Source organism: Tamandua tetradactyla, chromosome 8 (genome assembly GCF_023851605.1).
Source record: "Tamandua tetradactyla isolate mTamTet1 chromosome 8, mTamTet1.pri, whole genome shotgun sequence".
NCBI classification, from domain to species: Eukaryota; Metazoa; Chordata; class Mammalia; order Pilosa; family Myrmecophagidae; genus Tamandua; species Tamandua tetradactyla.
The window spans coordinates 95,521,240-95,547,866 of NC_135334.1; the positions used below are offsets into that span (position 1 = coordinate 95,521,240).

At 43.1% G+C, this 26,627-nt stretch overlaps 1 protein-coding gene across 5 annotated transcripts in view; it reads left to right on the top strand.

Annotated features, from left to right (window-relative positions):
* Nucleotides 1-26,627, top strand: part of NAV2 (neuron navigator 2) — a 390,205-nt gene that overhangs the window by 263,089 nt on the left and 100,489 nt on the right. For all 5 annotated transcript variants that reach the window (XM_077114211.1, XM_077114212.1, XM_077114213.1 and 2 more), the window contains one exon: nucleotides 1,926-2,048. In XM_077114211.1, the coding sequence (XP_076970326.1) occupies nucleotides 1,926-2,048 (123 nt within the window). The remainder of the gene's footprint in view (nucleotides 1-1,925; nucleotides 2,049-26,627) is intronic.

The following is a 26,627-nucleotide window of genomic DNA, read 5'->3' on the forward strand; positions in this document are numbered from 1 at the left end:
TTGTAAAGTGTATAATTCAGTGGTTTTTGGTATATCCACAGAGTGTTGTTTTTTTTTTTTTTTTTAATTTTAAAGTGACATAGTCCAGTGAAAAATTCAGTCTTATTCTGCTGTTGCTTTGTCAGTATAACCACAAACTGGTTTGGCTGACTCAGATTTCTCTTAGGTTGCTGTTGCATCATCTGTGATCATTAATGTCATAATTGGAACTGGGGGACAACATCAGAGATATTAAATTCAAACATGGTATCTTGGAAAAAAAATGAATTCAAACCTTAAGGGATTCTCAGCAGCCATTAATTATACATTATGCACTAATTCTGGGTATTGCACTTCTTGTAAGATTGTGTTCTGTGCTTCTGTTTATTACCGTTTGTAATAATAGACTTATTTAATGAAACAATCTAAATAAATCAAACTTGCTTTTGTTGAAAAAATTCATTTTATTCATTTGAGTTTTTTTTTTAAAGGTATACGTTGTTAAATAATGTAAGGCAAGCGTTTATAATTACAACTTCCCTAAGGGGAAGTTCCTTGAACCCGTACTGGAAGCTGTTTTTCACAGAATGTGGTTCCAGTGAGACCTTTCTTCTCTATTGCTGATTTGAACTTACTAGTTTTGGATAACTGCCACAGGATCTCATAATTCTGGTCTTATTAGAATATTTCCCAAGCTAGAAGTGGAAAAAATTCAAGGATTGGGAAACCTCCGGATTTATCCCATAAATGCTGAAACTAAAACGCTAAATACAGCAAACATTCAATGATTTAGTTCAGCTGCCTCTGTTTCAAGAGAATAAGCACACATGGGTGTTCTTCCTGCATGTTGTTTGTCTTGAAATGCTAAACACAGGCATTTTCAGGCACATCACAAGTTGATAGGGCCATACAGAGATCAAGGTATCCAAATTCGGTTTCTGGCTTTGCCCAAGTTTTGCTTTGCCTTCTTGTGCTCCTTTGAAGATGAGGATAATGACACAACCCGTCTCCTTCAAAGGGTGTTGGGAAGGAGACGAGTGGGGTCCAGCTTCTTTGGATCTAAACTACCTTTCCTGGGTCTCAGCTCTCAGGATCCATCGGGTTGGTGGACAGATCAGCCATTTATATATAAATGAGAAAGTCCCAGGCGTCCCTGAGTAACACTGATTTTCAGATCTTTTGGTGATAATGTATTAGTGCCTTTCAGAGAGTTTTGTGATGACCCTATTATGACATTAATACCAAAGGTGAAGTTCACCATTGTGGATACTTCAAGATGATGATAAATGATAAGGCCTTCCATTTTTACAGTCTTTTAGAAATTGCAGAGCACTTTCCTATTCCTTATCTTACTACATTCTTATATCCACTGTGTGATGCAGGTGAGGAAGACTGCAATACTTCCGTAGTTTATATTAAAAACTTAGGGCCCAGAGAAATGACTTGTCCCTGATAGCACACAAGTGCCTTTTCTATTCTCTGTACCTTTCTTCCTGTGTCTCATAAAAACTTGCCTTTTTTTCCAACTGCGCTGTTCTGTAATATTTTCCCCTATGATTTGCTAATGACTTGTCAGTTCCATTCATGTTACCAAGGTAAAACACCTGCTTTGTGTGTGCTGACATTAAAAAGAATGACATGAATACATCTGACAGTTAATTTTATTCACTAGTTCCCTTCTGCTTCTTGGGTTCCTGTGAGTTTGGATTAATTAAGCGGAGTTCCATTTTTTTTTTTGCTAACAAGCTGTTGATCATTTAGGTTGAATCAGTTGCTGAGTTATCCTTGAGCTGTGATTAGTGACAGAGCCTCAAGGAATCCTCAGTTCCTTCCCACTTACAGCAGGGCTGTAAGACCATCATGCAGGGCTTCTGGATATGAATGACAAGACCATACAAGACTTGCTTTTGACCATACATTTACATCATCCTCTTCTCCATTTAAAGGTATATGACTGACGGTGGACTTGGCCTGTACACCCGCCGCCTGAACCGACTTCCTGATGGAATGGCTGTGGTGCGGGAGACCCTGCAACGAAATACCTCCTTGGGCCTCGGAGATGCTGACAGGTAAGCTTGCTCCACTCAGGGTTGGCCATATGCAAAGACCATCCCAGTGTGTCCTGAAAAATGAAGATGATCCTATTGAAAGCAAATGGGTGCTTCCTTAACCCACAGAGACTTTGGGAGGTCTTGAGTTAGGACCTGGCACAATAGATAGGAGAGAGCTGCTAAAGCGGGTTCTTGAGACCTGCTGCTTCTCTGCAGGGTGGTGATTCTGACAGCACGAACACAGGCTTGGGTAGTTTTTGTTGTTTTCTTCCTGCTGCATCTTTGTCAGTTCAGCAGGCCCCGGGGATCTGCTTTACTTCCTCTCTCATTAGTCAGCTTTCTAGGTATTGCGCCTTGAATCAGAATCCCTGGTGATGCACAGAAGTTCTACTTACAGGAGGGAGTTTTCCTGGCCTTAGCTGAATAGATCTTACTGTAAATCCCTTGTTGCCTGGTAATAGGATGCAAGGTCTAAAGATGTAGGTTTATATACCACATGAGGAGTAATTGGCATCTTAGTAGTGGATCAGTCTTCATTGCCACCACTGTCAAAGAGAAAAAGAGCTTCAACAAACACTACAATGAAGAAGGAGAAAGTAATAAAAAGACAACAGAAAAAGAAATAAAATTATAATAGAGAAAAAAAAAAAAGAAGGAGAAAGTTCTGGTTCCAGAGGAGATTGGACTTGGGGGAGGTTAAGAGAGCATAAGATTGAAATTCAAGCCCAAGCTCCATGCCTTACAGAGTTGGTGACCTGTAACAACTCATGTAATGTCCTTGAGCCTCAATTGCATCACCCATGAAATGGAAATGACACTACTAGTTGCCATTTGCAAGTTTTTGGCACCATGCCTGAGAGACCAAAAAAAAAAAAGGAATATTTGGTGTCATAGTTTCTAGTCCTTATCTGAAGTGGCTTCTGTGACCTTGAACAATCTATTAAAGGAGTGATCAGACTGTACGCTTTTCAAGATCCCTTCCAGCTCTGATGTGCTTTATTTCTGGATTTCAATTCCTTTTATTAATCTCACTGTGCAAGGATTTTGTGGTGTACCTCTTTCCACATCTGGGTTGATGAGATAAAACATGGAATCTAAATGTGAGTGGTTTGAAATAACTGCTGTGCTTCTTGGGTGCTAAACCATGTGGGTCAGAAAGCCAGTAAGTAGCACAAGCACAGCTTCCTGCTGCTCTCCTAGGGGGCATACTTTTTAAAAAGAGCTAGGCTATTCTGTAGCTCTCTGGTTCAGACTGTTAATGTAGCGCCCTAAAGAGACAGACAACTAAATTCACCTGCAGAAATGGAAATTGCTGGAATGGAAACTTTATGTTCTCTTTGGGAAGCTTGGGGGTATAGAGGACATTGTTTGTCAGGAACCTGGGTTTTGCCCTGGCTCTGGCACTAACTTGAACATATCCTCCTCAGAGTTCCTCCAGTTTTCAGGGTGGTGACATGTCAGGGATGACAGAAACCTTTCCACTAGAGTGCCAGCTGTGATCAGCTTTTTTCCCTGTAATTAATACAAGAAAATATTGACTTGAAGATCTGTAGAGAGATAAACCATTTGAGAACTGCTTTTTCTAAGGTAAAAACTCTCAGTAACTAAAATCTCTATAGTAAATATTAGCAGGAAAAAAAAAATCAGTTGTTACAACAGCCCCCCACTGCAGATTGCACAGTTTGCCAACTTACTTTGCTTATTTGTACTTTCCTAAGAACATGTAGTTGGTTAGTAAATCTGTTAGCATAAAATACAGATCTTTTGAGGTACCTTTCCCTTTGCGGCAAAAAAAAAAAAAAAATCTGCACTAAGCAGTTTAATTTAATGCTTCACTGCAGAGTTGACAGAATTATAGATCACAGCTGAACTTATTTCTGCTTTTGAAGATGGAGGAATTGGGGGTGGGTTATGAAGATGGAGAGCATTTATCTTATTTTAGTTCAGCCTATATGGGTGAACCAAACAAACAATAATGTTTCTGGTTCTCCCAAGGCTAGAATTTAAGACTGAATGGATAACTGGCCAAGTTAAAAAAAAAAGAATTCAGGTAGATTTTTTAAATAGAAATTCATAATGATTGCAAAATTTGTATTATACAAGTTCTGACGTGTAGGCAGTGAGATATTTTTCATTATTCTGGATGTTATATTTCTTGAATCTACTAAGTTATTATAAACAGACTGTAATTCTGTGTCTTTTGACTAAATTAAAATAATAGTGGATTTGTTTCTGTGACGTTCTTTATGTAAATCTCTGACAAAAGCTGTATTCTAGATACCTGTTTCCCAAAACAGAAGGTTCACACAGCAGGAAATATAGAAGATAATTTTAGGTGGTATGCAGGCAAGCATTTCTTTTTAATAGTTACATTTAAATTTCAATGTTTTTAAAAACCTATAACTAGTGCATCAAACCTATGATTTTACAAATGTTGTTAGAGTAAGGATAGTATAGCCTGGAGTCAATTTAATGTGAAATATCAAGGAAAGAAGAGCACAGATGGCATACAGATATGTAAAACCAAAAAAAAAAAAGGTACAAATGGCTGCCGTTTAGGTAATAATGTTCTTGTGCCTCCTGTAATTGGAAGTATATTTCTTAAACACTTTAAATTAGACAAGTGAAAAAATAGAGAAAACCCAGCACCTTTATAGAATTCTTCCCTTCTAACCTGAAAAAAAGAGGATACCAGAGTGGAGATATTTCCAGGAAGTTGCTTTGTTTGTTTGTTTGTTTTAATAAAAAAACAACAGAGTCCTTAAGAATTCACAAACAAGCAATAGAGTACGTGAATCCCACAAAGGAAATAGGAAATGTACTGAGATATTAGATCTGATTAGATCTCAGCAAAGGGAAGGCAGATCATTGTGTGATACAGGAAAATCATTCATCTCAGCAGAGCAACTCCAGAGAACAGCTATCCTGGGCCTTTTAAGGGGCAATGACCTACCGACAGACCTGAGCTGTGTGCAAGAGGACGTGGCTGGGTATTCTTGAGGACTCTTAAAAGTAAATGATAGGAATGTGTACCTTAGGAGCCTAGGAGATAGAGACCATGTCATTTTGTGAGTCTTGTATGTCACCAGCTGGCTTCTCCGAAATAATAAATGAAGATAGTAAATTCAAAATGCCAAGTCTGCCCTTGATCTCCTGTCACTCTTCTAGATTGCCACCCCTGGGCTCCAGAATTTGCCTGATAGTGATCAGGGGCTACTTCCAGCAAACTAGAGCCAGCCGGCTGAGAAAGGAGGATCAACAAGGACAAATGGAGGTGGCTTATTACAAGTCATAGGCCCCAGATAACAGACAAATAAAGGGAGCTTTGGCAGGGATGGCTCTGAACTTGCAGCCTGGGAGGAAGAAAAAATATGGCAAGGAGGGCCAAGAGACTGAGCTAAGGGACAGTTAAATGGTTTGTTGAAGTTCTGCCAGTTCCTCCGTGCACTGCTGTCCCCTCAGAACCCATCAAAAGTTCTTCACCGCCAACAAATTGAGTGCTTTCAAAGCTCAAAGCAGAAAGTTTCTGCTTCTCAGTTCCTTTCTTTGTCACGCCAAAGCCTCCCCATGCTCACCACCCTTTCCATTAGCTCCTTCGTGCCTTAGCGTGCAGTAGGCTGAGGCAGTGGCACGGTCCTCCTGAATGTAACATCCCAGGTTCAGGAAGAGTCAGAGCACCTCAGTGTCACTGAGAACACAAGGTGGACAGCGCAGAAGTCAGGCTTGCTGTACATGTTAGATCAGGAACAGGATTCGGAATGACTTGGTAACTTTCCCTCTAAATGATTCACGGTGCTCCTTGATCTCCAAGCACTTTGATTAATTTAGGTACTAAAGCAATATTACTTCAAACTGCCCAGAGATAAAAAAAAAAAAAAAAAAAGCTATGCAATAAAAAGTCGGCCTGAAACTTAAACCAAATGAAAGTTGCCTCTCCAACATTATACTACGAAGCCAAGCAGGAAGGACAATTTTTTCTTTCTTGGTGCAAGTTTTTTCATTACCTTCCAAATTATGAATGTTTTAGCTATTGAGATCTCTCTCTCCTTTCAGTTAAGATTCAAAGTTGGCCCTGCCCTTGGTGCTTGGAGGTGTCCTAGTTTCAGCTTGAATTAGGAGCCTGCCCTCGGAGTGAGTCCCGTGGTGTGAGGAAGTAACTATGCAACCTGGTATTTGGCCAGCCTGCCAGGCTGAATCCTCTTTCCTCCCTGAGAGTGTCACAAGATCGCCATGAGCCCAGGGCACTGCTTGGCTTTTTGATTTGTGGAGGAAAATAGAGGGTCCTCCTGCCACCAAGCAGTGCATTCACAGTTTCAGGCCCCACCCTCAGCGAATAATTGAATCCATACCAGAGGTCCCCAGCCTGTAGTTGAAATCTGTGGGAAACCCTTACCAGCTGGTAGGTCCCCAGCCAGTCATTTCTCAGGCATAATCCCTGCTGAGATCTACAGAGAGAGACTTCCTCTTCTCTCCTTCCACTCCAAGCTTGTGGTCGGCAAAATTATGGCCCCTCAAATATGTCCGTGTCCCAATCTCTGAATTCCTTGGATATGCTACTTTATGGTGAGGAGGAAGTCAGGCTGCACATGAAATGAGGCTTATTCATCATCTAGCTTTAAGGATAGGAAGATACTACTGGATTATCCAGATTGGCCCAGTGCAATCACAAGCATCCTTAAAACTGGGAGAGGGAAGCAGAAGAGAGTGCCACAGATATGTTCTGTGAGGAGAACATGGCCAGCCGTTACTGGCTGTGAAGATAAAGGAAAGGGCTGTGTGTCAAAGGATGCAGGCCAGCTCTAGAATCTGGAAACAGCAAGGGAACAGTTTCTCCCTTGGGCCTCCAGAGAGGAATGTAACTCTGCCAACACCTTAATGTTAGCTCAGTGAGACCAGACTTCTGACCCACCAAACTGTAAGAGGATAAATTTTTGTTGTTCTTAGCCACTACATTTTTGGTAATTTATTATGACAGTGATAGAAAACTAATGTAAAGCCTTTGTCAGAAAATAATAAAAACATTTCCTGATAGACTTCTAGATGCCAAGAACTGTGCCAAGCACTATCTCATTTACTCCTGACTTGATCCTTTGAGGAGAGGTTTTCTTAGTCTCATAGACTTGAAGGAGTTGTGCTGAGAGAAGTTCATTAAACTTGCCCAAGGTTACACAGCTAACAGATGTCCACACCGACATCTGCCTCACCACCAAAAATGCTCTCATCACCTAACACACTGCGTTTCTAAGGAAGAGCCCTGAGTGTGGAGATTCTTTCATATACTGGTTCTCTGCCTTCATCTTGGTGTGGTCTCTTCAAATGAGCTCAAAGTCCCTAAAAAATGTAAGCAATGCCCAGATGGCTAGAAAGGTGGACACCATTCTTGGAGACAATGCAGTGCAGTTTGCATTAAGGGGAAAAAAATAATGTTCCTTCTCTCTCCCAACCTCCCAATTTTTTTGAAACAAACACTGCTGATAGACGGTCCTCGCCCTTTTCCCCCATCACTGATCTCAGATCTCAAGGGAAATGCCCTCACTTACATAAAGTTGGAGCAGTTTGCACTTTGGCCTCCTTTCAAGCTTGGAGGAGGGGTGCCTATTCCTGAGTTCCTTCCTACTCTAAGCTTCTGTTGCTAATTAGGGGGAAAGTCCATAATTTCGAGATGCCAGCTACCGGTGATGCTTCTTTTTAATGATCTAAGAAATGAGGGCCACTGGAATCTTCAGAGATAAGTCATTTGAAAAATCTTCTTTCCTGATCTTGTATAGTAACCAGATGTATGATCCCTGAGGCAATTATTAGAGTTCTCCCCAAACCTTGGGGAGACTGGAAGGTAGTTCAAGGAAACTCCAAAATAAATCTCCTGCCCTCCCCCCTCACTATTTCCCCTCTGTGCCTCCTGTGCACTGTCAGTTCCTAATCTTCCCATCATCACCAAAGAAAGCAATAGGAATAGGCCCCCTTCTTTTACCTGCTAAGCCTACTTCGTACCATCACTAGCTGCTACTATACTTTGAGCCTTATTTCCGCCCCCATCCATGTGTTTGCAAGGCCTGATACAGTAACTACCAGCTACAAGTCTATTTAAATTTAAAATGGACAAAAAATGAACTAGAATGAAATATTCAGTTTTCCAGCCACACTATTCAATTACTCAGAAGTCACATGTGGCTAGTGGCTACCGTATTGTACAGTGTAGATAGGAAACATTTCCATCATCACAGCAAGTTATTTTGGACAGCACTGATAAAGACCACCTTAGTTATATTTCAAAAGGCAGCCATGGAATAAAAAGAAAAGGTGGGATTCGCTGTAAAGATACCTGGTTCCAGCCCTCATGTTCTTGGGCAAGTCACTTAGCTCCCCTGAGCTTCAGATTTCTTTTTTGTCTCTAAAATGCGGACAGCATTCACACTTATCTCACAGGACTGTTGTGAGGATCAAACGATAAATACTCTGATTGTTCCTTGATTCTGCAGGCCAGTCAGGGCAATCTGGGCTCTATCCTTCTATACCTCTCTTTTCTTTATATTTCAGTACTTAATTAATAATTAAGGCCCTCTTTTTTCTCATTAAAGTCTATGGTAATTTTATATAATAAAAGAAAAATTAAATGAAAGGAATGAAGCATTAAGATGGGGTGGGGGGAAGGAGTGTAAGTTAGAATATAACATGTAGAATAGGAAGAAAATAGAGGACACAGATATCTAACCATAAAGCTGCATATTTGAGTGGTCATTCAGCATTGAGCTTCCTAGTGGCCCAAATGAAAATGAACTTTGCTTCACTGTCTTCCTCCCTTCCTCACTTCTCCAATGTTATTTTGTCTCATCTTCTCTTGCTTGAATAAATTAGTGGATCTCCCTCTTATTCTCCATCCCTCTCCCTCCCCGCCTTTCCCCTCTCTTCCTCTCTCATTTTCCTTGCCTTCTCCTTTGGACTGCCCTATAACTAACATTTGTGCCCCTGAGCATTTTCTTAGTCTTGCATTTCAGGGGTTACTCCCATTTTCTTAGAACAGAAGATGCCTGGGGCACAGTACCTAATGTTAAAGATCTTTATTGAGTTTCCTTTCCATCCCCTTTCTTCTCCTGCCTGTGTATAGCAGGGGGAAACAAAGCAGGAGAGAGTGAAAGTCACTTTCATTTTAGTGGTCATAAAAGGAGCCTTAAAGGCAAATCTCTATTTCCGCTGTAACAGGGTAATAATTACTGCAATGGCCTTTCCCAGAGGGTTCTTTTTTGCTGGTGCCACTGGCTTTTTTTTTTTTTTTTTTTTAATTAGAGCTGCATCTGTGGGATCAGTGGGCAGGAGCCACCTGTACCAAATAGGGGGGTGGTGCTGACAGGAAGCAAACCATCTGCACCTTAAGCCACAAAGGAATTCTCCCAGGAGAGTTGTAAAGAGAAGAGAAACAGTAGTCTGTGGAGTATTATTTCATGGCGGTGCAGTGTTTTCACTTAAAAAAAAAAACAAAAACCAGTGTGGTGGCCCCATGAGAATCCCCCATTCCCTAATGTTGCCTAACTTCATAACTTTATTCCAGATCACATTGTATGAGAGACACAGGGGAAGGTATGTGTGGGGTGAGGGTGAGGGCTGTCTCAGCAATCAGACTCTCCCCAGAGTACATTTTCTAAAAGCGATGCCTTTTCAACAGCTGTTTGAAGGAAATTTGTAGTCTTGATGGTTGTTGGTTGTTCAAAGGGTAGATGAAAAGACATCCAGGAGTATGATGGCACAAATGAGAGCCCGGTAGAGAAAAGCCAAAAGGGGACATCTTTTTCTGTGTTTATTTTCTCAGCAACTCAAAGAATAGACCCCACTCCCAAGTCAGAATCTGTGTGACTTGTGCTCTTCAACAGAAATAATTTCATATGTTTAAATTTGAATATCTGGGAAAGTCTTTGTATCAGTCAGGATAAGCTAGGTTATGCTGCGTAACAGCTCCAAGATTCCACCCCCACCATCTGGCCATTACAGGTCAGCAGAAGGGGATGTGGCACGTCATTCTCATTCTGGGACCCAGGGTGCCACAGTGACCACCATTGAGAACTGACAATCCTCATGGCAAAAAGTAAGAGCGCGATGAGCCACTTTCTGTCTCTTAAAGTTTCTGCCCAAAGTGACCCATGGGACTTCCTCTCTCTTGTCATTGGCCAAAGGAAGTCTCAAGGCTACACTTAAATTGAAAAGTGAAGGGAAATGCAGTTTTACTGTAGTCCTGCGAGGGAAACAGAGAATAGGTAATGACCCTCACTAATGACTATCAGTCTTATTACATACAGGTGACAGCCTGAGCTCAATGACCCCCTCACCCCCCTTCTTTTAAGTGAACTCTGTATCATGCAGTTCATCAAATATTTGCTGTGTACCTGTCAGATGCCAGGCATGGTTCCACACAGTCTGACTCATGGCCTTTAGCAGCCCTTTTCGATAGGAAAGAGTGAACAGTATGATTGCCTTTTTGGGAGATGAGAGGATGATGGCTGAATTGGTTGAGAAATATTTTTTTCTTGTGATAGGTAACACAACATTGCCTATTTTAACCATTATTCATTGTACAAACAGAAACCCTGGTTCTCCAAACAGAAACTCTGAACCCATTAAGCACTGACTCCCCCTTCCACCTCCTCCCTGGCCCCTGATAACCTTTAATCTACTTTATCTCTCTCTGCATTTGCTTATTCTAGATATTTCGTATAAGTGGATTAATACAATATTTGTCTTTTTCTTTCTGGCTTATTTCATTTAACATAATGCTTTCAAGATTCATCCATGTCATAGCATGTGTCCGAACTTTATTCTTTTTTACGGCGCAGTAATGTTCCATTGTATATATTTACCACATTTTGTTTATCCATTCATCTGTCAATGGAGAGTTGAAGGTAGTTTCTACCTTTTAGCTGTTGTGGATAATGCTGCTGTGAAAATTGGTATACAAGTATCTATTTGCATCCTTGCTTTCAATTCTTCGGGATCTATACCTAAGAGTAGAACTACTGGGTCATATGGTAATTTTATGCTAATGTTTTGAGGAACCATCAAACTGTTTCCCACACCTGCTGTGCCACTGCATAAGGGTTCCAACTTAATTTCATGCCTACCCTACATTTGTTATTTTCCATTTTTAATCAGTAGCCCCTCTAGTCGGTGTGAAATGGTATCTTATTGTAGTTTCCATTTGTATTTCCCTGATGACTAATGATGTTGAGCATTTTTTCATGTGTTTATTGGCCATTTATATATGTATCTTTGGAGAAATATCTATTTTAAATAATTCTTTGCTCATTTTTTAACATGGATGTGTTTGTATTTTTGTTGAATTATTGCAGTTCTTTGTAGATTCTGGATATTAAGTTTTAATAAGATGTATGATTTGCAACTCTTTTCTCCCATTCTGTTGGTGGACTTTTCTGATTAAGGAATTTTAACCCGTGCTGCGGGTCAGTTGGATTTCAATAAACTGTGACTGTGTTTTACTATGTAACAGCATATAGGAAATACTGATGGAACTATTTAATATTCACTGAGCACCTGCTATGCACCGAGCGCTTCTCTCAAGAAGCTTACACTCAAGTGTGCAGAATAGAAACCTAAATAAGCCACTGTAATGTGATGCAACAGGTACTGTGGAGACTTCTTCCAAGTACTGTGAGAGCAGGGAGGATCAGTAGCAGCCTGGGAGTTGTCCTATTCTGGGAACTTGCTGTTATCCTAATGAACTGCCAGAGATTTCTTTTCCTGTCAGTGAATATGATTTGAAAGATCCTTTAGAAACATTATCCACATGTCAAAATAGGCCTGCTTATCTCGTCATCTGTTTGGGATATTTATTTTTGTATCCATTAATATCCTTTGTCACTTTCACAGAACAGCCTAGGCCTCCTTTCTGGTATTGAAATGTAAGACCTAATTGAAATAAGCCTGGTGTATTAGGCAGCCTTCACACTGGCCTACAGAGAAGTGGCTGTGTTTGCAGCATTCAGTTTCGTCACACTGTGACATCGGGAGTTACAGAGAGCCAGTGTTTCTATCAAAGGTTACTGTGCAAATAAACATTTTTCCCAAGGCTGCCTCTCCTAAGCCAGTTCACTTCAAACAGTACCTTACTACTCCAAGGTTGGGCAAAAGGACCTTCAGAATCATTGATTGCAGCCCTCTTATTTGGCCAATGAGGAAATTGAGGCTCAATGGGATCATTAATGGACCAATGGCCACTTTGTGCTCCAGGCTTCAGGGAACAAGGTCATCTCAGTGTGAGTTTGGACAGCACAGACTCGGAGTGCCTGGTGGCAGTACACATTATCTGTTAGGTGGTGGTTACTAATAAGGCCCATACCACAGGAGAGGAGGACAAAGAAGCCAGGAGACCTTTGCCCTCCACTTGCCTGCCACCACTGCACTCTGTGACCTTGGGCAAGATGCTTCCGCTCTCTCCCTGTTTCTTCATCTGTGAGGTTGAGCTGGCTCAAGGACGGTAAAGGTCTTGAGCTCCTGGGAGTCGGTGTTGTTGTTTATCCTTTGAAGGGCAGAGTTAACAGAATGACTCTTGGGTAAAACCCATCCATGCAGGGCAGGGACTCTTTGAACTCTTCGTCTCTGATAGTCATGTTGATGCATGTTGTTATGTCCTGGTGTTTTGGTTAGGTGTGGGATTCCAGACTGATGCCCTGGTGTGCAGGCCAAGCTGCTACCCAGCAGGCTGAGCAGCCCCCACTTCCCCACGGAGCAGGCCTCTTCCAGAGGCAAGAGCACCTTGCCACGTCCTTCTCACTGTGTCCTTCTCACTGTGCTTCGCAGCTGAGCCTGCTTGCCGCAGTGCACTTGGAGACGAGTTTGGGAGAGGCAGGGAGCTGTTACTGCTGATGGCAGGTACAGAAGAGTGGCCAGGGCTAAAGAACCAGAATGACATTTTCCAAGGGGATAGTACAGGGAGCTAAGAGCCTAGATTGAAAGCAGTGGGGCCCTGTATCTTTCTCACGCTTGGGAGAAAACCCACTATCATGCATTGCAATCGGTTTTGTTCTAACTGCTGGAGTTTCACCAAAATTGTATTAGGAGTTGAAGTTCACAGGATTGTAGTCTTATTTTCATGGAGATAGTGAAATTCCAAGGGACTAGAAGTAATGAATTGTATTTATTTTGTGGCTGTTTTGACTCAAGATTTAATCAGACTTGGATGTACATCGTTCCATAAATCAGCACCAACAGTGGGTCAGCCATAGGAATGGGGACTGTCCTTCTTCATGGTGTTGCAGACTTTGAATGGCACACCAGAGCTCCTGGGGACAAACTTTTACTTGGAGAGAGTTTGAAAGTTATACCAGGAGACCATGAGTTTACGCATGAGTAAATTTGAGGCTCTGAAAGGTGACACCATACCTCCCTTAAAGCTGCAGGACAGTACGGGGCAAAGTTAGGACTTGAATTCTCTGGCTCCAAAACCTTTGCTTTCAGTCACTGTTCTTGCTTCCTTCTTTGTTCAAAGTTCACCATCTCTCAAAAACCAGCCTCCCTTGGGGCTCCCAAGGTGAACATCTCCTCACTGCCTCATGTCAACTGAGGTGCTGGCCGCTGACCTTTAAGACAATCCCCTTCCCATGTATCATTTTCTGCATCTGAGAGGCTCAGTGACGGGAAAGCCTGAGAGTGCTGCTCAGGCTCGGGCCAGGCTGCAGTTGCTGAGGAAACTCTATCCCTTACTTAAGAAGATCTTAGGGATGCTTGGAGCTGTGAGTGTAATATTTTCCTCCAAAGAACTGTTAACTTCTTCATTGCCAGAACCCCTCCAGCAAAGGCTGCCGAGTGACCATTGTCATATTGATTATACCTGGTGACCTTTACATCTGCCTTCAGCCAGCCTCTCCTGGGAGTGGCCTCTCCTGTAGACCCCTGTGGTTTTTTGTGTATGACCATAATACAGGAAGAGGAAGCTGGATTTTTGTGCTCTAGCCGCAGCTCCTCCATTGCTTCCCCTCATTCACTGTGCACTTTGACTTCTCTCCCTCATTAATCCGTGATGCTCAGCACTGTAAAATTACCCGAAATGAGATCTGAAGAGACTGACATTTTGAGGGATGTTGCAAGATTGTGTGGAGGAGATTAAATGGGGGCCGAGGGAAATGAGGTAGTTGCATAGTTCAGTAGGCTCAAACTCCTGACTCAAGGATTTTTATGCAGACTCTCCCTTTAACTCACACTGAGATTTGGAGAGGGAAACTCACAACCCTACAGTTTCTCCAGTGGCAAAATGAAACTTAAAAATTTCTGTCTTTGAGCTATCTGGACAGTGAATTTGGGGTAATCCATGACTATGTGGTAGTTGAAGCCCTGGAGATGTGCAACAGAACTAGAGGGTTTTGTGGTTTCAGTAGGAGTCTGTCATGTAGCCTCTTACAGGGTTCACAAGTGTACTCTAGAAGGCAGGTGTAGGAGCCACTCTCAGTGCCCTAAAGTCAACCAGTAGTTGGTCCCCATGTGAAGAGATGAGGCAAATCTTCAGGTGCCCTCTGATTTGTGGTAGAAGAATTCAGTGGGAAAAGGGGTCCACTTTTTATTGTCAGCGTGGTGACATCTCATAACGACTCAGGGTGCACCAGCCTTGAGAGACTGCCCACATCCTCCATAGGACTCAGGACTGTTAGGAATCGATGATCTTAATTTGAGTCTCGTTGTCAACCACAACTGCTACTCTCATTTATTGAGTACCTTCTATATTCCAGGCACTTTCCTAGGTGCTTTTCATATATGAGCTCTGGTGTCTCAGAAAACCCAGCAGGACAGAAATTGTCCCCATATCACAGATGAGGAAGTCAGGACCATTTGAGTCTGAGTGACTGATCCAGGGCACTCAGGCACAGGGTGGCAAGGCCGGAGTGAGTAGCAGGTCTCCAAAGCTAATGTCCTATTCCTGATGCCCTCTCTCCATAAAGGGAGAGTGTGCCAATGCTAGTTCATCCGTAGACCTGGCTCTGTCTTGGTCAGAAAGAACCTTGTGGCTTGAGTAGCCCTTACTTGCCTCCTTGTCCTCTCTCTGTCTGCCCCAACCCCAGCCAGGATCCTTTGGGGGCCTCTCGTTCATCCAGGGTCTCCTGTGCTTTGCTCTCTGATACTTAATGTGCCTTTGAAATTCTCTCCCCTAATGGACTGAGAGGAGCCTTTTGGAGTCCATTGGCAAGTCTTGGGGATATTCCCTCCAAATGATCTTTCCGGTCTGTCTACTTCTCTCACGCCTGCAGTGGCCTCCTGACTGGACTTTCTGCCCTCAATGTGGCCCTTCCATGGCACTTTCTACCCCCGGCAGATCTTCACACATCCATCAGATCCTTTCTGCCCCCTGCTTAAAACTTTGCTTCTGCCCAGGACATGTCCCCTCCCCTTTGCTCTTTATGAATTTGACTTATTCTCTTCCTCAGCTCTCAACTCTAGCATCAGCTCTCAGAGAGGCCATACCTGATCATTCTATGTAAAGAAATTCTCGGCTTTTATTTCCTCTTGGGGATCCAAACTGTTTGTTTCATGACCTGAATATTTTCCCTTGTGATAATTTTTGTTTGTTTTGACTTCGTCGCTAGACTGTAAATATCGTGAAAACAGAAACTAAATCAGTTCTGTTTGCAGATGAATCCCCTCTCCTGATGTAGTGCCTGCCTCCGAGGGGTGGTCATTACATATATGGTGAATGAATGGAGGCCGGGCATTATGTCACAGGGATGCTCTGCAAGAACCAATATGATGCAGGCACCGGCGATCCAAATGGGGCAGTGGCCAGCCAACACAGGGCAGTGGCTGGTCAGAACGGGACATCAGCAGGCTGTAAATACCCCACATGGCCCATGTGAATTGCCCTGGTGCTGAGGCTTCTGGGGAACTGTCCCACTCAGTTCTTATCCAACCCTAAAAAAAAGCTAAGGGCAGCCCCAGCATGCCTTTAAAACATGTTTATTGATCCCTAGGAACTTCTCCTGTGGGAGAATGAATATTCTGGACCATTTTTGGAAGAACAGTTTCAAACTTATGTCCCCCTGATGGGTTCAGACTCCAGCTTTGCCCCTCTTCAGCTACATGACAGAGGTTAGTTAGCGTAACTATTCTGAGCACCTGTATCCTCGTGTGTAAAACAGAAATTAGGAGATCCATTTGATAGGGCTGCAGGGAGGACTAAATGAGACCCGGCCCAGCAAATGTTCTCAATCAATGGCAATGGTTTTTATTAGCGAGGGATTAGAATGCCTGTTTCACAGATGAAGAAAGTGAGACACAGAAGGTTTAAATTGGGGAGCCAGAATATATAAATGACTTAGGGTCATTGCAGCCCTCAGTTCATCACTGTGGCCACTGGCCAATATCACCTCCGTGCCAAAGTGCCCCTTCTCTTGTTTGTGTGATTCTCCTTTGGGAGGGTCTCACTCAGCTCTTGTCCCCCTGCATCTCCTTCTCTTGAAAAACTCTGGTGGGAGAAAAAGCAGAAGATACAGTTTAAGGCCTGAAATTCCCCTCCCTCCCCAGTGGGTAACTGGCACCAGCTGAAATGTGCAGCACACATCCTGGCAGGGGCCCCCACTCTTCAGAACCCGGCAGACTAACCACCATGTAACAGCATCGGAGGTGTAAACCTGTTAAACTCCCCAGCAAAGGTCATGAAACAGAACTTGAAAGCAGTTTATGACCCTGTGGATTTGAGCTTCTCTCTGAGCCAAGCTATAATTCCAGCTCTGCTTTTGGAAATAAAGATCAGAACCATAATTTGAGGAGGACCTTGGATCACACACTGATTATGTTTCAAGACAAGCCGTGGGATGAAGCAGCCATGGGAGGGCCTGCGGGGCTGCCCAGGGAGGGAGGGGGATGGAGGGGAAGGATGGTGGGAGTGAAGCAGGGTGTCTAGCCGAGGCAATTAAATGTCCTTCTCGGTTTAAATAGAGGCGGACTCCCCAGAGGGCCTTGCTATTAATGATCTGGAATAAAGGGATAGGGAGCAAAGCCAGCAAGCTGGCCTTGGAAGTCCCCGCAGGAAGTCAGCAGAGGAGCCTCTGTACACAGGCAGCACTTGTCATGCTAATGACCCAGCCATACTGGTGCCACTGAGGTCAGCCCCCCCCCCCGGGTTTCAGGTTTGAGCTCAGCTGGAGCCAAGATTTGGAACTCATCCACCCCCTCCCTCGTCCAACCACCCGGTGGCATGCTTTCTCGTGTGCTGCTCTCACAGCCACTGCCCCGCTGCCACCAACCCTGTTGCTCATCCCTTCACCTCCATCATCGCCAGCAGAGCCACAGTGATCCTTTTCAAATGCAGAGCTGATCGGCTGCTCATCCACCTGCTGAAAAGTCTTTATGGCTGCATGTCACCTAAAAGATAAAGTGCAGACCTCTGAAATGGTCCACCCAACCTTGACTCCATCTGCTGCCTCCTCTCGCACTTCACAACCAGGCCAGATCGAAACTTTGCAGCATCCAGGACACTATGGAGCTGAAAGTCTCCATGCCTTTGCCCATGGAATCCCCTGTGCTTGGAATGCCCTTTCCTTCTTTACAAGGTTCTTTCCACATTCAGCTCAGGAGTCACCTTCCTAGGAAATCCCACACTTCATAAGTTTGTGAGGCTTCATAGGACCCGAAGTAATCCTTTATTTTAATTTCTAACAAAATGTTGGACTGTTTTTTTCTTTTTCTATTTTTCCTCTGTGAGTCCTGGATTTCCAGGGCCCAGTAACACAGCCTGGCACTTAGTAGGTGCTCAGTAAACACTAGTGTCCTGACCTTCAGTTTTAGTCATAGAAGCAATGTCTCCCCACTGAAAGCCTTGACGTTTTCACTGTGAACCCTGTCTCATTTTCTCTTTCTCTGAATTGGTTCAACCCTTACTTAGCACAGGGGGTTGCATAGAATGGGTCTTCTATAAAGCTCAGATGCAAATTGGACTGAGATGAATTCGGGGCACTGTAGTCCCACCCATGCAATATCACCCTTGCTAGGGACTTAGCATGGATTAGGTGCTGTGGTAGCTCTGTGGGCACATGTGGCTATGCAGTATAGCCTTTTTAGAGACACCAGTATCAGGTTGTGAGCAACTGAGGGAAAGGGCAGCCAGACAGGGACATGGTACATATATATTCAATGCTTTCAGGATTGAGAGGTCAGAACAAGAGTGCTGTAGTTTGTAGCCTGGGTTATTCAGGGAAGGCTTCCTGGAGGAGGTAGGCTTTTAGCTGGATCTTGGAAAACAAGTAGAAATTCTAGGTGGTGAGGGGAAGAGAGAGCAGTTATGGGCAGAGAAAGATGGAACATGGGGAAGGGACAGAGGAAAAGAAGGAAGTCTGAGAGTTTCCTTCTCCAAGAAAAGAAGATGAAGATCTTTGAAGGCAAACTGCTTGTTTCACAGGCTGGTGGTTGCTTCACTCTGATACTTACAAACCTCAACTCTAGTAGCCATGGCCCATTTGCCCTTCAGAAATAACCTCTCCCAACTCCCCTGGAGCCACTGCCCCAGAGGTCAGCCCTGTGTCCTTAGAGAGAAGCCTTCTGAAAACAAAGGCCTGCAAATAGACTGAGCCAAATAGCTGACTTATTTGTAGATGACCTGAGGCTGAGGGTATTAGAACTGGCCACCTTCTAATCATTAAACACTACACAAACACCCAAAGACAAAGGTGCCCCACCACAAACGGGTAAACCAGAGAAACAGTGGCTGTCCCACCACTGGAAGGAAGCGAGACTGGAGAAATGCTTTCTGCCTTCAGCAGCAGCCACCCAGAAAATAGACTGAGAACTTTACTGCAGCCCAGGAGGATGTCCGAGAGGGGAGAGGTGGGATTTTGAGGTCACTGAGAGTGGAAAATAACAAAGACCTACCTCTGCTCCCCTGGGCTAGGTGTTCTAAATATGCTACACAATATTCTTCATCACAAGTTAGGTATTATAGATAGGGAAAGAGAGCTAGTAATTGATGGGATTGGCATTCAAATGACCTCTATATTGATCTTCCATTTCATCCGCATACCCATTTATGAGGCAAAATGGGTAGCTTTCTAACCCTCAACTTAGATGTGCAAGTGGCTCAGAGACGCTAAGTCCTTTGTCTGGAGTCACACAGCAAATGAATACTAGAGGCACAACTAGAGCCCAGGTCCACTGATTTTGCAATACAAACCCTCTCCATTATCTCAAATTATTACATTTTGCCCCAGCAGTTCCTAGGAGTCAAGTGTGGGACATTGCTTCTCTTACTGTCTGTACCCATGTCCCTCCATCTTTAAGTTAGTTTCACTTGAGTGCAATAGATAAAAAACTGCCCCTGTTTTTCTGCCTGTTGCCTCTCCAGCTGGGAAAGGTGAGGGGTTCACATGCACCTACCTGCACACACTCCTCACAGCATGCCAGAAGGGCCAGACCAGGGCTCTGGGCATGAAACAGATCTTCAGTGGCCTCTAAGAGCCAGGGATGAGATCAGAACCCTCACTAGTCACCAGCCATACTGAGTTATTAGGATCCACTTCTCCCATTCTTCAGGGAGAAAAAAATAGTCATTCCAATAATTAGATTTTGATTTTCTAGCTTCTGATTTTTGTCAGATTGTTGTAATAATGGCCACTGACTAGAGAGCATGGAGAGCTCATGTGGAATTAGGTGTATTTGAGAAAAAAGCATGTAGAGATTCTACCTTCTCCAGGTAAGGCGTCATCCTTCACCTGCAGGCAAATGCCCAGAACTCTTGAAAGTTGGTTCTCAAACACGAAGGCTTCTGAAACTCCAGGGCAGGAGACTCTTCCAGTCCCCCAGAAGCTCACTTGGAATTCCCAGCATAGCTGTTACAATACTGACCCTACATTTCCCTCCATAGCAAACGTGTACCTCAAAAGCTCAGTGTGTTCAGAGGAGTTAGAGTTGTGATGCTGGAGGGTTAGCCTGCCAGGCTAAAATGTTTTCAAGAGGAAACCTGGAGTTTCAGAATTCACTTTTCTAATGTAATCCAAACTTCCTTGCACTTTGGTTTCCCTTTCTGTGAAATTGGCATATAAAGTCCTTGTCTCTCCTCCTCGCACGGTACCCTTAGGACATTGCAACATTGTAAATGTGGGGGCTCTGGCCAGGGCAGCTGCATTTTTCCTGCTGCCACTGAGGAAATGACCACCTGGTGCTAATGGAACATAAAGCTGGGCATCTTTTGATGCTCTGATCAGGTTACAGGTCATTCTTTCAGGACCTCCTGCCCTAAGAGCTCAGCCTTGCTGTCCTTATAAATGCCCTCTCCCTGCTAATGTTTTAATGTAACTTGAGGTGGTACTGAAAAAAGATAGCATCGAAATCCTCAGGGCTCCTTTTCAAATTACAAGCATTAAGCCCCCATCACGGACTGTAGTAGTAACAGTTCTGCTTCCAGACACCACCAGTTGTGCTTTGGAGAGCTGAGACTTCTCATCTGCCTTTCTTTTGTTTTTCTAATACTTCTTCTGAGGCAAGACCTTGAACCTCTAGCAGTATTTTAGAGTGGTTAAGAGCACAGGCTCTGAAAGATGGATTCAACTCCAAATGACTTTGGATAAGTTAATGCAGATGGTAAGAGGCCCTACTTCATTCAGTTGGAAAGTTTATGTTTGATAACCCCATACATGATAATTATTATTTGGAAGGAAGGTTCAGCTCTAAGGCAAGGCAGGAACTGAAATGTCTCCTGATTCATTCTAAAAAGGCTATAAGTTTCCCAACAGTAAAGACACCTCTCTGTCCATCTTAAACACTTTAATAGCCAGGGCCTAGAAAGTATCTGTCACATAGTAGAAACTCAAGAAAAATAGATATTTGTGAATGATTTTCATCCCAAGTGATTCTTCTTAGTTTTAATCATTCCTGTAAAACAGAACAAGGGAAAATGATTCTTAGCTGTAGTGAAAGAGATTTTCAATAAGGGGAGGAACCTAGGAAAGAGAATTGACATTTCTGAGTACTTCCTGTGTTTCAGGCAGTGGGTTAAATGCTCGAAGTATCTTACCTCATTTCTTGCTGAAATCCTACAAAGTCAGTATGTTTTTATCGTAGAAAACTAAAATGAGGCTCAGAGAAGTGAGAGTGCTGAAGTCACACAGCTGGAAAAGCTGGGATAATTAATAGTAGTAGCCTCTAACATTTATGTAGTGCTTACTTTGAGCCAGGCACCTTACCTAAATTAACTCATTTAATCCTCATGACAGCCCAATGAGAGGTATCTTCACTTTACAGATGAGGGGCCTAGAGAGCAAAGGGGTTAAATAATTTTCTTGTGTTTGGAGGTGGAGCTGAGACTGAAACTCTGGTCTCCAAGGATCATTTTTTTCTTGATTCTTAGAATACATTAGTAAGAATTTCTTAGGAGTGCATTTCTGAAACAGAATTAATTTATTCAGTAAAATGATGGCACATTTTCCCCTAGGAGTCTTTAAAATGAGAGTTGGTATCCATATGCCCAGGTGTGTGAAAGGAATTTCCCATGGAGGTAATGCCAGGACCAGGGAACCTTTGAGTCTCCTGGGGACCTTGCCCCATCCCTCCACACTGACTGGATTGACAGTATTATTTTCACTGAAGAAACTGATCTGTTCTTCTTTGCAGTGAAATGACAGGTTAGAAAAGGCTCTCAAAGTCTAAATTTAGCCAGCAGAGTGTATTTATTCTTGTGTCACGCACCCAGGTCACCAGGAGATATAGATAGGTTTGACAGGTTGGCTGGAGGACAAAAGCCAGTCCTTGAAGAAATCAGTTCTCCTTTGAAAGGTAAGTCAGACTGATTATGTGTGTACATGGAGCCTGGTATATGCGCCTGTCGCTCAGCAGCTGCAGGAGGAGAATGAGGCGGCAGGCACCAAGGAGCAGAAATGCAACTAGCTGGGGCTTCTGCTGTAATTTTCTTCCACATCAGCCAGCGTTAGAGTAGCTACCTAGTATACTCAGCCGCACATTTTGGATGCTTTGTCTTACAGTGCTGTCTAGAATTTGTAAAAACGTTTTGCATCTACAAAATAGGAGAAGAATGTCATTATACTTTCTCCCTTGTGCAAATCTTATGAGATTGGTCAATCTTTTCCGGAGGCAAGGGAGCAGAATCTAAATGTTTCAGAAATCTCAGCCTGCATATTTTAATCCTAAATCAGGTTGTGTGTGTGAGAGTGTGGGTGAATGTTTGCCTGAATGTCTTTCTTAATTTGTATCTGTGTCTTTTTTCCTTTTTCTCACCTTTACTCCCTTCTCCTCAGCTGCTTCTTAAGGTTCAGAAAGTTCCAGAGAGCCTCCTCCAGCCCCTAAAGACCAATTCGGATTTCCAGGGTACAAGCAAAAAGCATGTTTGCAATCACCCTCTTTGGTTTGACCCTTAGAAATCTACTTAGGCAAAGATAGCAGCTCAGATCAGCATCAGGGCAGTGTCCAGCCAACAGCCAGCAGATTTTTGGAAAAGGAATTAACCAGTATGGGAAATGACTAAATTTAGATTTGTGTGTTTCTTTTTCTACTGCCTGTGTCTTTGATCAACTTGGCAGTTGAAAATAAAATTCCTCAGATCTTTTTGTTTCCCCTGGTTATTTTGCTAGATAAACCATTTGCACAGAATGGTGTGTGTGCCTGCACATGTTAATTTCTCTGACATCGGATATAGAAATAGGGTAATGCTGGAAGCACTCTTCGTTAACTGAAAGTGCTTTGCTTAAATAGAATTGATTGTTTTCCTTGACTGCTTTGGTATTGCTGCTTTTCTGTAAATGGATAAGGTCACTCTTAACTAGTTTCCTTTCTTATCACTTCTTTCATGTTCAATCATGTTTTCCTTTCCTTCCTGTAGTGTATACTGTCAAATGAGACTCTAAGTCCCCACACTGCTGAATAGGTATCAGTGAGACCTCTCTGACTTTGGGGTGAGACTCTTGTATTGGGGATGTAATGGAGAGCAGTGAATGGGGCCAAGCATAGATTAGGGGTTGACAACCTGAACACTAACTTTAGGTTTACTGCTAAACTCTCTGACTTCAAACAAAGGTTCTTCCTCTTCCTCCGAGCTCAGCCATAAAATGAGGGAACTGAACCAAATGACCCCAGAGTTACTTTCCAGATCTAAACTTCTGGGATGACCTCAGTTTCCCAGATAATCAGCCCTTTATAAAATGTGGAATTTGATTATTGAAAATGAAATGCATGGAGGTAGGTCCTTGTTGAACCCAGTGGTGTCTGAACTCTAGAGGCTCTGGAACCCGTTTCAGATGAGTTCTGCTAGATGATGTGGTAGAGGGTAGCTTTCCATGGTGTGGAAATAATAATTTTTTTAAAGCTAAGCTCATCAAAAAAGTTAGATAAAAAGTAAGCAAAGGAGTGAGATTTCTGAATTGGAAAACAAATCTAGGGTAGTTTTCCTTTGATATGGTCTGCTTCGCTGCTGTCAGCTTCTGTAAAAGCAGTGAATGTGAGCCCCCCGTAAGATCAAGGTCAAAGTTTGATACTGGGCTTACTAGACCTTCCCAACATCTGGTCCCCATTGTTTCTTTCTCCTCCTCCCCTTTTCCCCAACCACTATATTATTGGCCATTCCCCAAAAACCATTCTCTGACTCTGGCCTTCTAGCCTTTGCAGAGGCTGTTCCCTTGACTCAAAATCTTCTCTCTACCCTCACTTCACTTAATCCATAACTCCACCCCATCTTATTCTTCAGGACTGACATTAAATGCCACCTCCTCCATGAAGCCTTCCCTAACCACTAGCCCCAAGACCAGATTAGGTGACCCTCCTCCTTACTCCCACAGTACCCTGCATTTTTCTTTATCATGGGACTAAATACACTGTATCGTAAGTGTCTGTTACTCATCTGTCATCTCATGTACCTTGTATCTTTAAGCATCTTGAGGGCAAAGATATGTCTTACTCACCATTGCATCTATCCCATTACCTAAGCCAAATCAGGAAACTTCTCAGACATGTAGACTAGCTCCAGGCCATACAGTCCAGCTTGTGAGTGGAGCCAGAATTCATTCCCAAGTCTGCCTGTCTCCAGACCACACCCCATTTCCATTCTATGAGACTTCACACCTCGACCCATCTTCCGCTAATTGTGGATAAGCCTTTTCTCTTGAGATACCTTCTATGATCTCATATGAAGTAGTGGGGAAAAAGTGGAATTTGTTTGTCTGACATTTGATTTAGAGCCTCATTTACAAAACCGTCCGCCCCCATGTATCAAGACTCAGGACTCTGATAGAGATTGAGTTAAAAGCACAGTGCCTGCCATGCTTAATAGGGGCTGAGTAAAAGTGAGTCTCCTTTTTTCCCCATGGTTTGCCATGACCTTCCCATTCCAGATGCATATGTGAGCTGAGTCAGGCACTTCTTTTTTTCTAATTTGTGAATTTTGAAATCCAAACAGGCCTTCTGCCTCTTGGACTCCAACAGCTTTAAATGTCCTTGGATTTTGTAGAAAGGGACTCAAGTCTGTAATGTGTGAACAGCTGAGGCCCTTATCAGAAGACCGACATGCCTCTCATTACTGTTAATTGCAGTTCTAGCAATGGTAGATCTGGGCTGAAACCTCCTAGCTCAATGACTGGTAACCTATTTTATAACCTTGCCTACATAGGATACATTGTACTGCCTTCTAGGCAGATGCTCTTTAGGTAAATTAATACCTGGAAGTCTTACGCCTTCTCTAGGAAACCTTAAGTACTGTAACAGACTTTCATTTAAGGCTGTTTAAGGCTTATTTCGCCAGATTGCTATTTGGAAGTTCTAACAAAACACCTCTATGAATAGCGGCTATAATACCCTTTAATCCACTAAAATTCCTGGCATTTTAAACCAAGTGGATCACTACGAATGAAATCAGGCTCTGCCATGTCTCTGCTTTCTTTCTCTTCCCAGCCCTGGCTGAGCATCTTCAGGTCCCAGGAGCTGGGGTGCAAATCTTTCTTGCTATTAGAGCACCAAAAGAGAAAAGACCAGGAAACATCATGCCACTTCTCCAGACTCCAGATTTTATAATTACCTAGCCTGACCCACAGGTTTTAAAAAATAAACAAACAAATTTTTAGTGAGGCTTTTGTTTTTTATTAAAGCATAGAATTTTTAAAAATTAAGTCATTTTCTTCCTTATTGAAAAAAAACAAACATTTGTTTCATTATGGAAAAATAGAAAATGCAGATAAAGAGTAGAGATAAAAATTAAAACCAGTCATAATCTCACACCACAGACAGATCCATTCTTAACACGTTCTGTATCGGTTTCCAACATTTTTTCTATTCGGGTAAGCACTTACACTTTTTTTTTCACATCAGGAAGCATTTATTTGAGGTTTAACATGAAATCATACAAATAAAATTTGTATAAACAAATCCGCACTAAGGCATAACATGGATAAAAAAGGACAAAGTAAAAACAAAACTAAATGGCAGTTACAGACAGTTGGACAGTTGTGTCTTGAACACTAGAAAGTCTTTTACAGAAGAATCGTCTTAGATGAACAGAAGACCAATCTTCAACATTATCCTGCAAGATGGGTTACTTTAGCATTTCCTGCACAGAACAGGGTTTTCAGGTTATGCCTTGCACTCTGCCCGCGACATGCGACCCCCAGAGATAGACATCTCCAGGTGACACAAGGCCTGCAAGGAAGTTCCTGCTGTTTTCTCCAAGGTCCTCTTTTTTGCATGGCTGGCCATTGTTTTGGTGATTGCCACCCCCTCACGATGCCTTCCCATATGTGCTCTGTTGGTTGCTGCAGTCTGCATACTCCTGTCCATATCAGTTTCCATAGTTATACCCAAGGCGATCATATCTGCCATAGCCGCTATAGCTCTGATCACCACCTATTGTAATTTCCATAGCCTTGGTCATAATGGTTATTAAATATTGGTTCCAGTTTTGGCCCTGAGCTTGTCCATGACCCCTAGCGCCACCTCGTCCAGTAGCTGCAGCTCCTCTGCCTCCTTTCTGTTGTTACTGTTGTTGCCTGTATACCTCTTTGGTTGTGCAACTTTGAGTTCCCACTTCCCAGAACGGATTTGATGATATCTGCTTTCTAATAATTTCTTTACTGGCTCTTTATCTGTATATGTGATAAAACAAAATCCTCTTCTTTCACTTATTTTTGTATCCACGGGTAAGGGCTGTTTCCCTTTTAAAACTTTCGCCCTTTGGGGGTCTATCAATTTGCCATCCCGTTTGTGTTCTTTCAGTTCCAAAACCTTATCAGCACTAGCGGTATCTCTGAAACACACAAATCCAAACCTTCTTGATTTTCAGTGACTGGGTCTGCTTTAACTGTGCAGTCTACAACCACTCCAAATCGAGATAGATAGTCAGATCTTTTTTGCTTGTATCCCAGCCCAAGCCTCCAATAAACATTTTACTGTCATCCTGCTGATTCTTGTTAGCGTTAATTTTGGATCCCTCTGTGAATTCCTCTGTGTTGCTGACCTGGTGCATGCCCTCCCCGGTGGCAGGGTTGTCGCAGGGCGTGCTGGCGCGCAGCCCGGGGCCCGGTGGCGGCGGCAGTGGAGTGTTGTATGGAATTTAAAATGGCGGCAGGAGAGCCACTTACCATTTTATATTTTAAAAGACCAGACATTTCCTGAGCACTTACTATGACT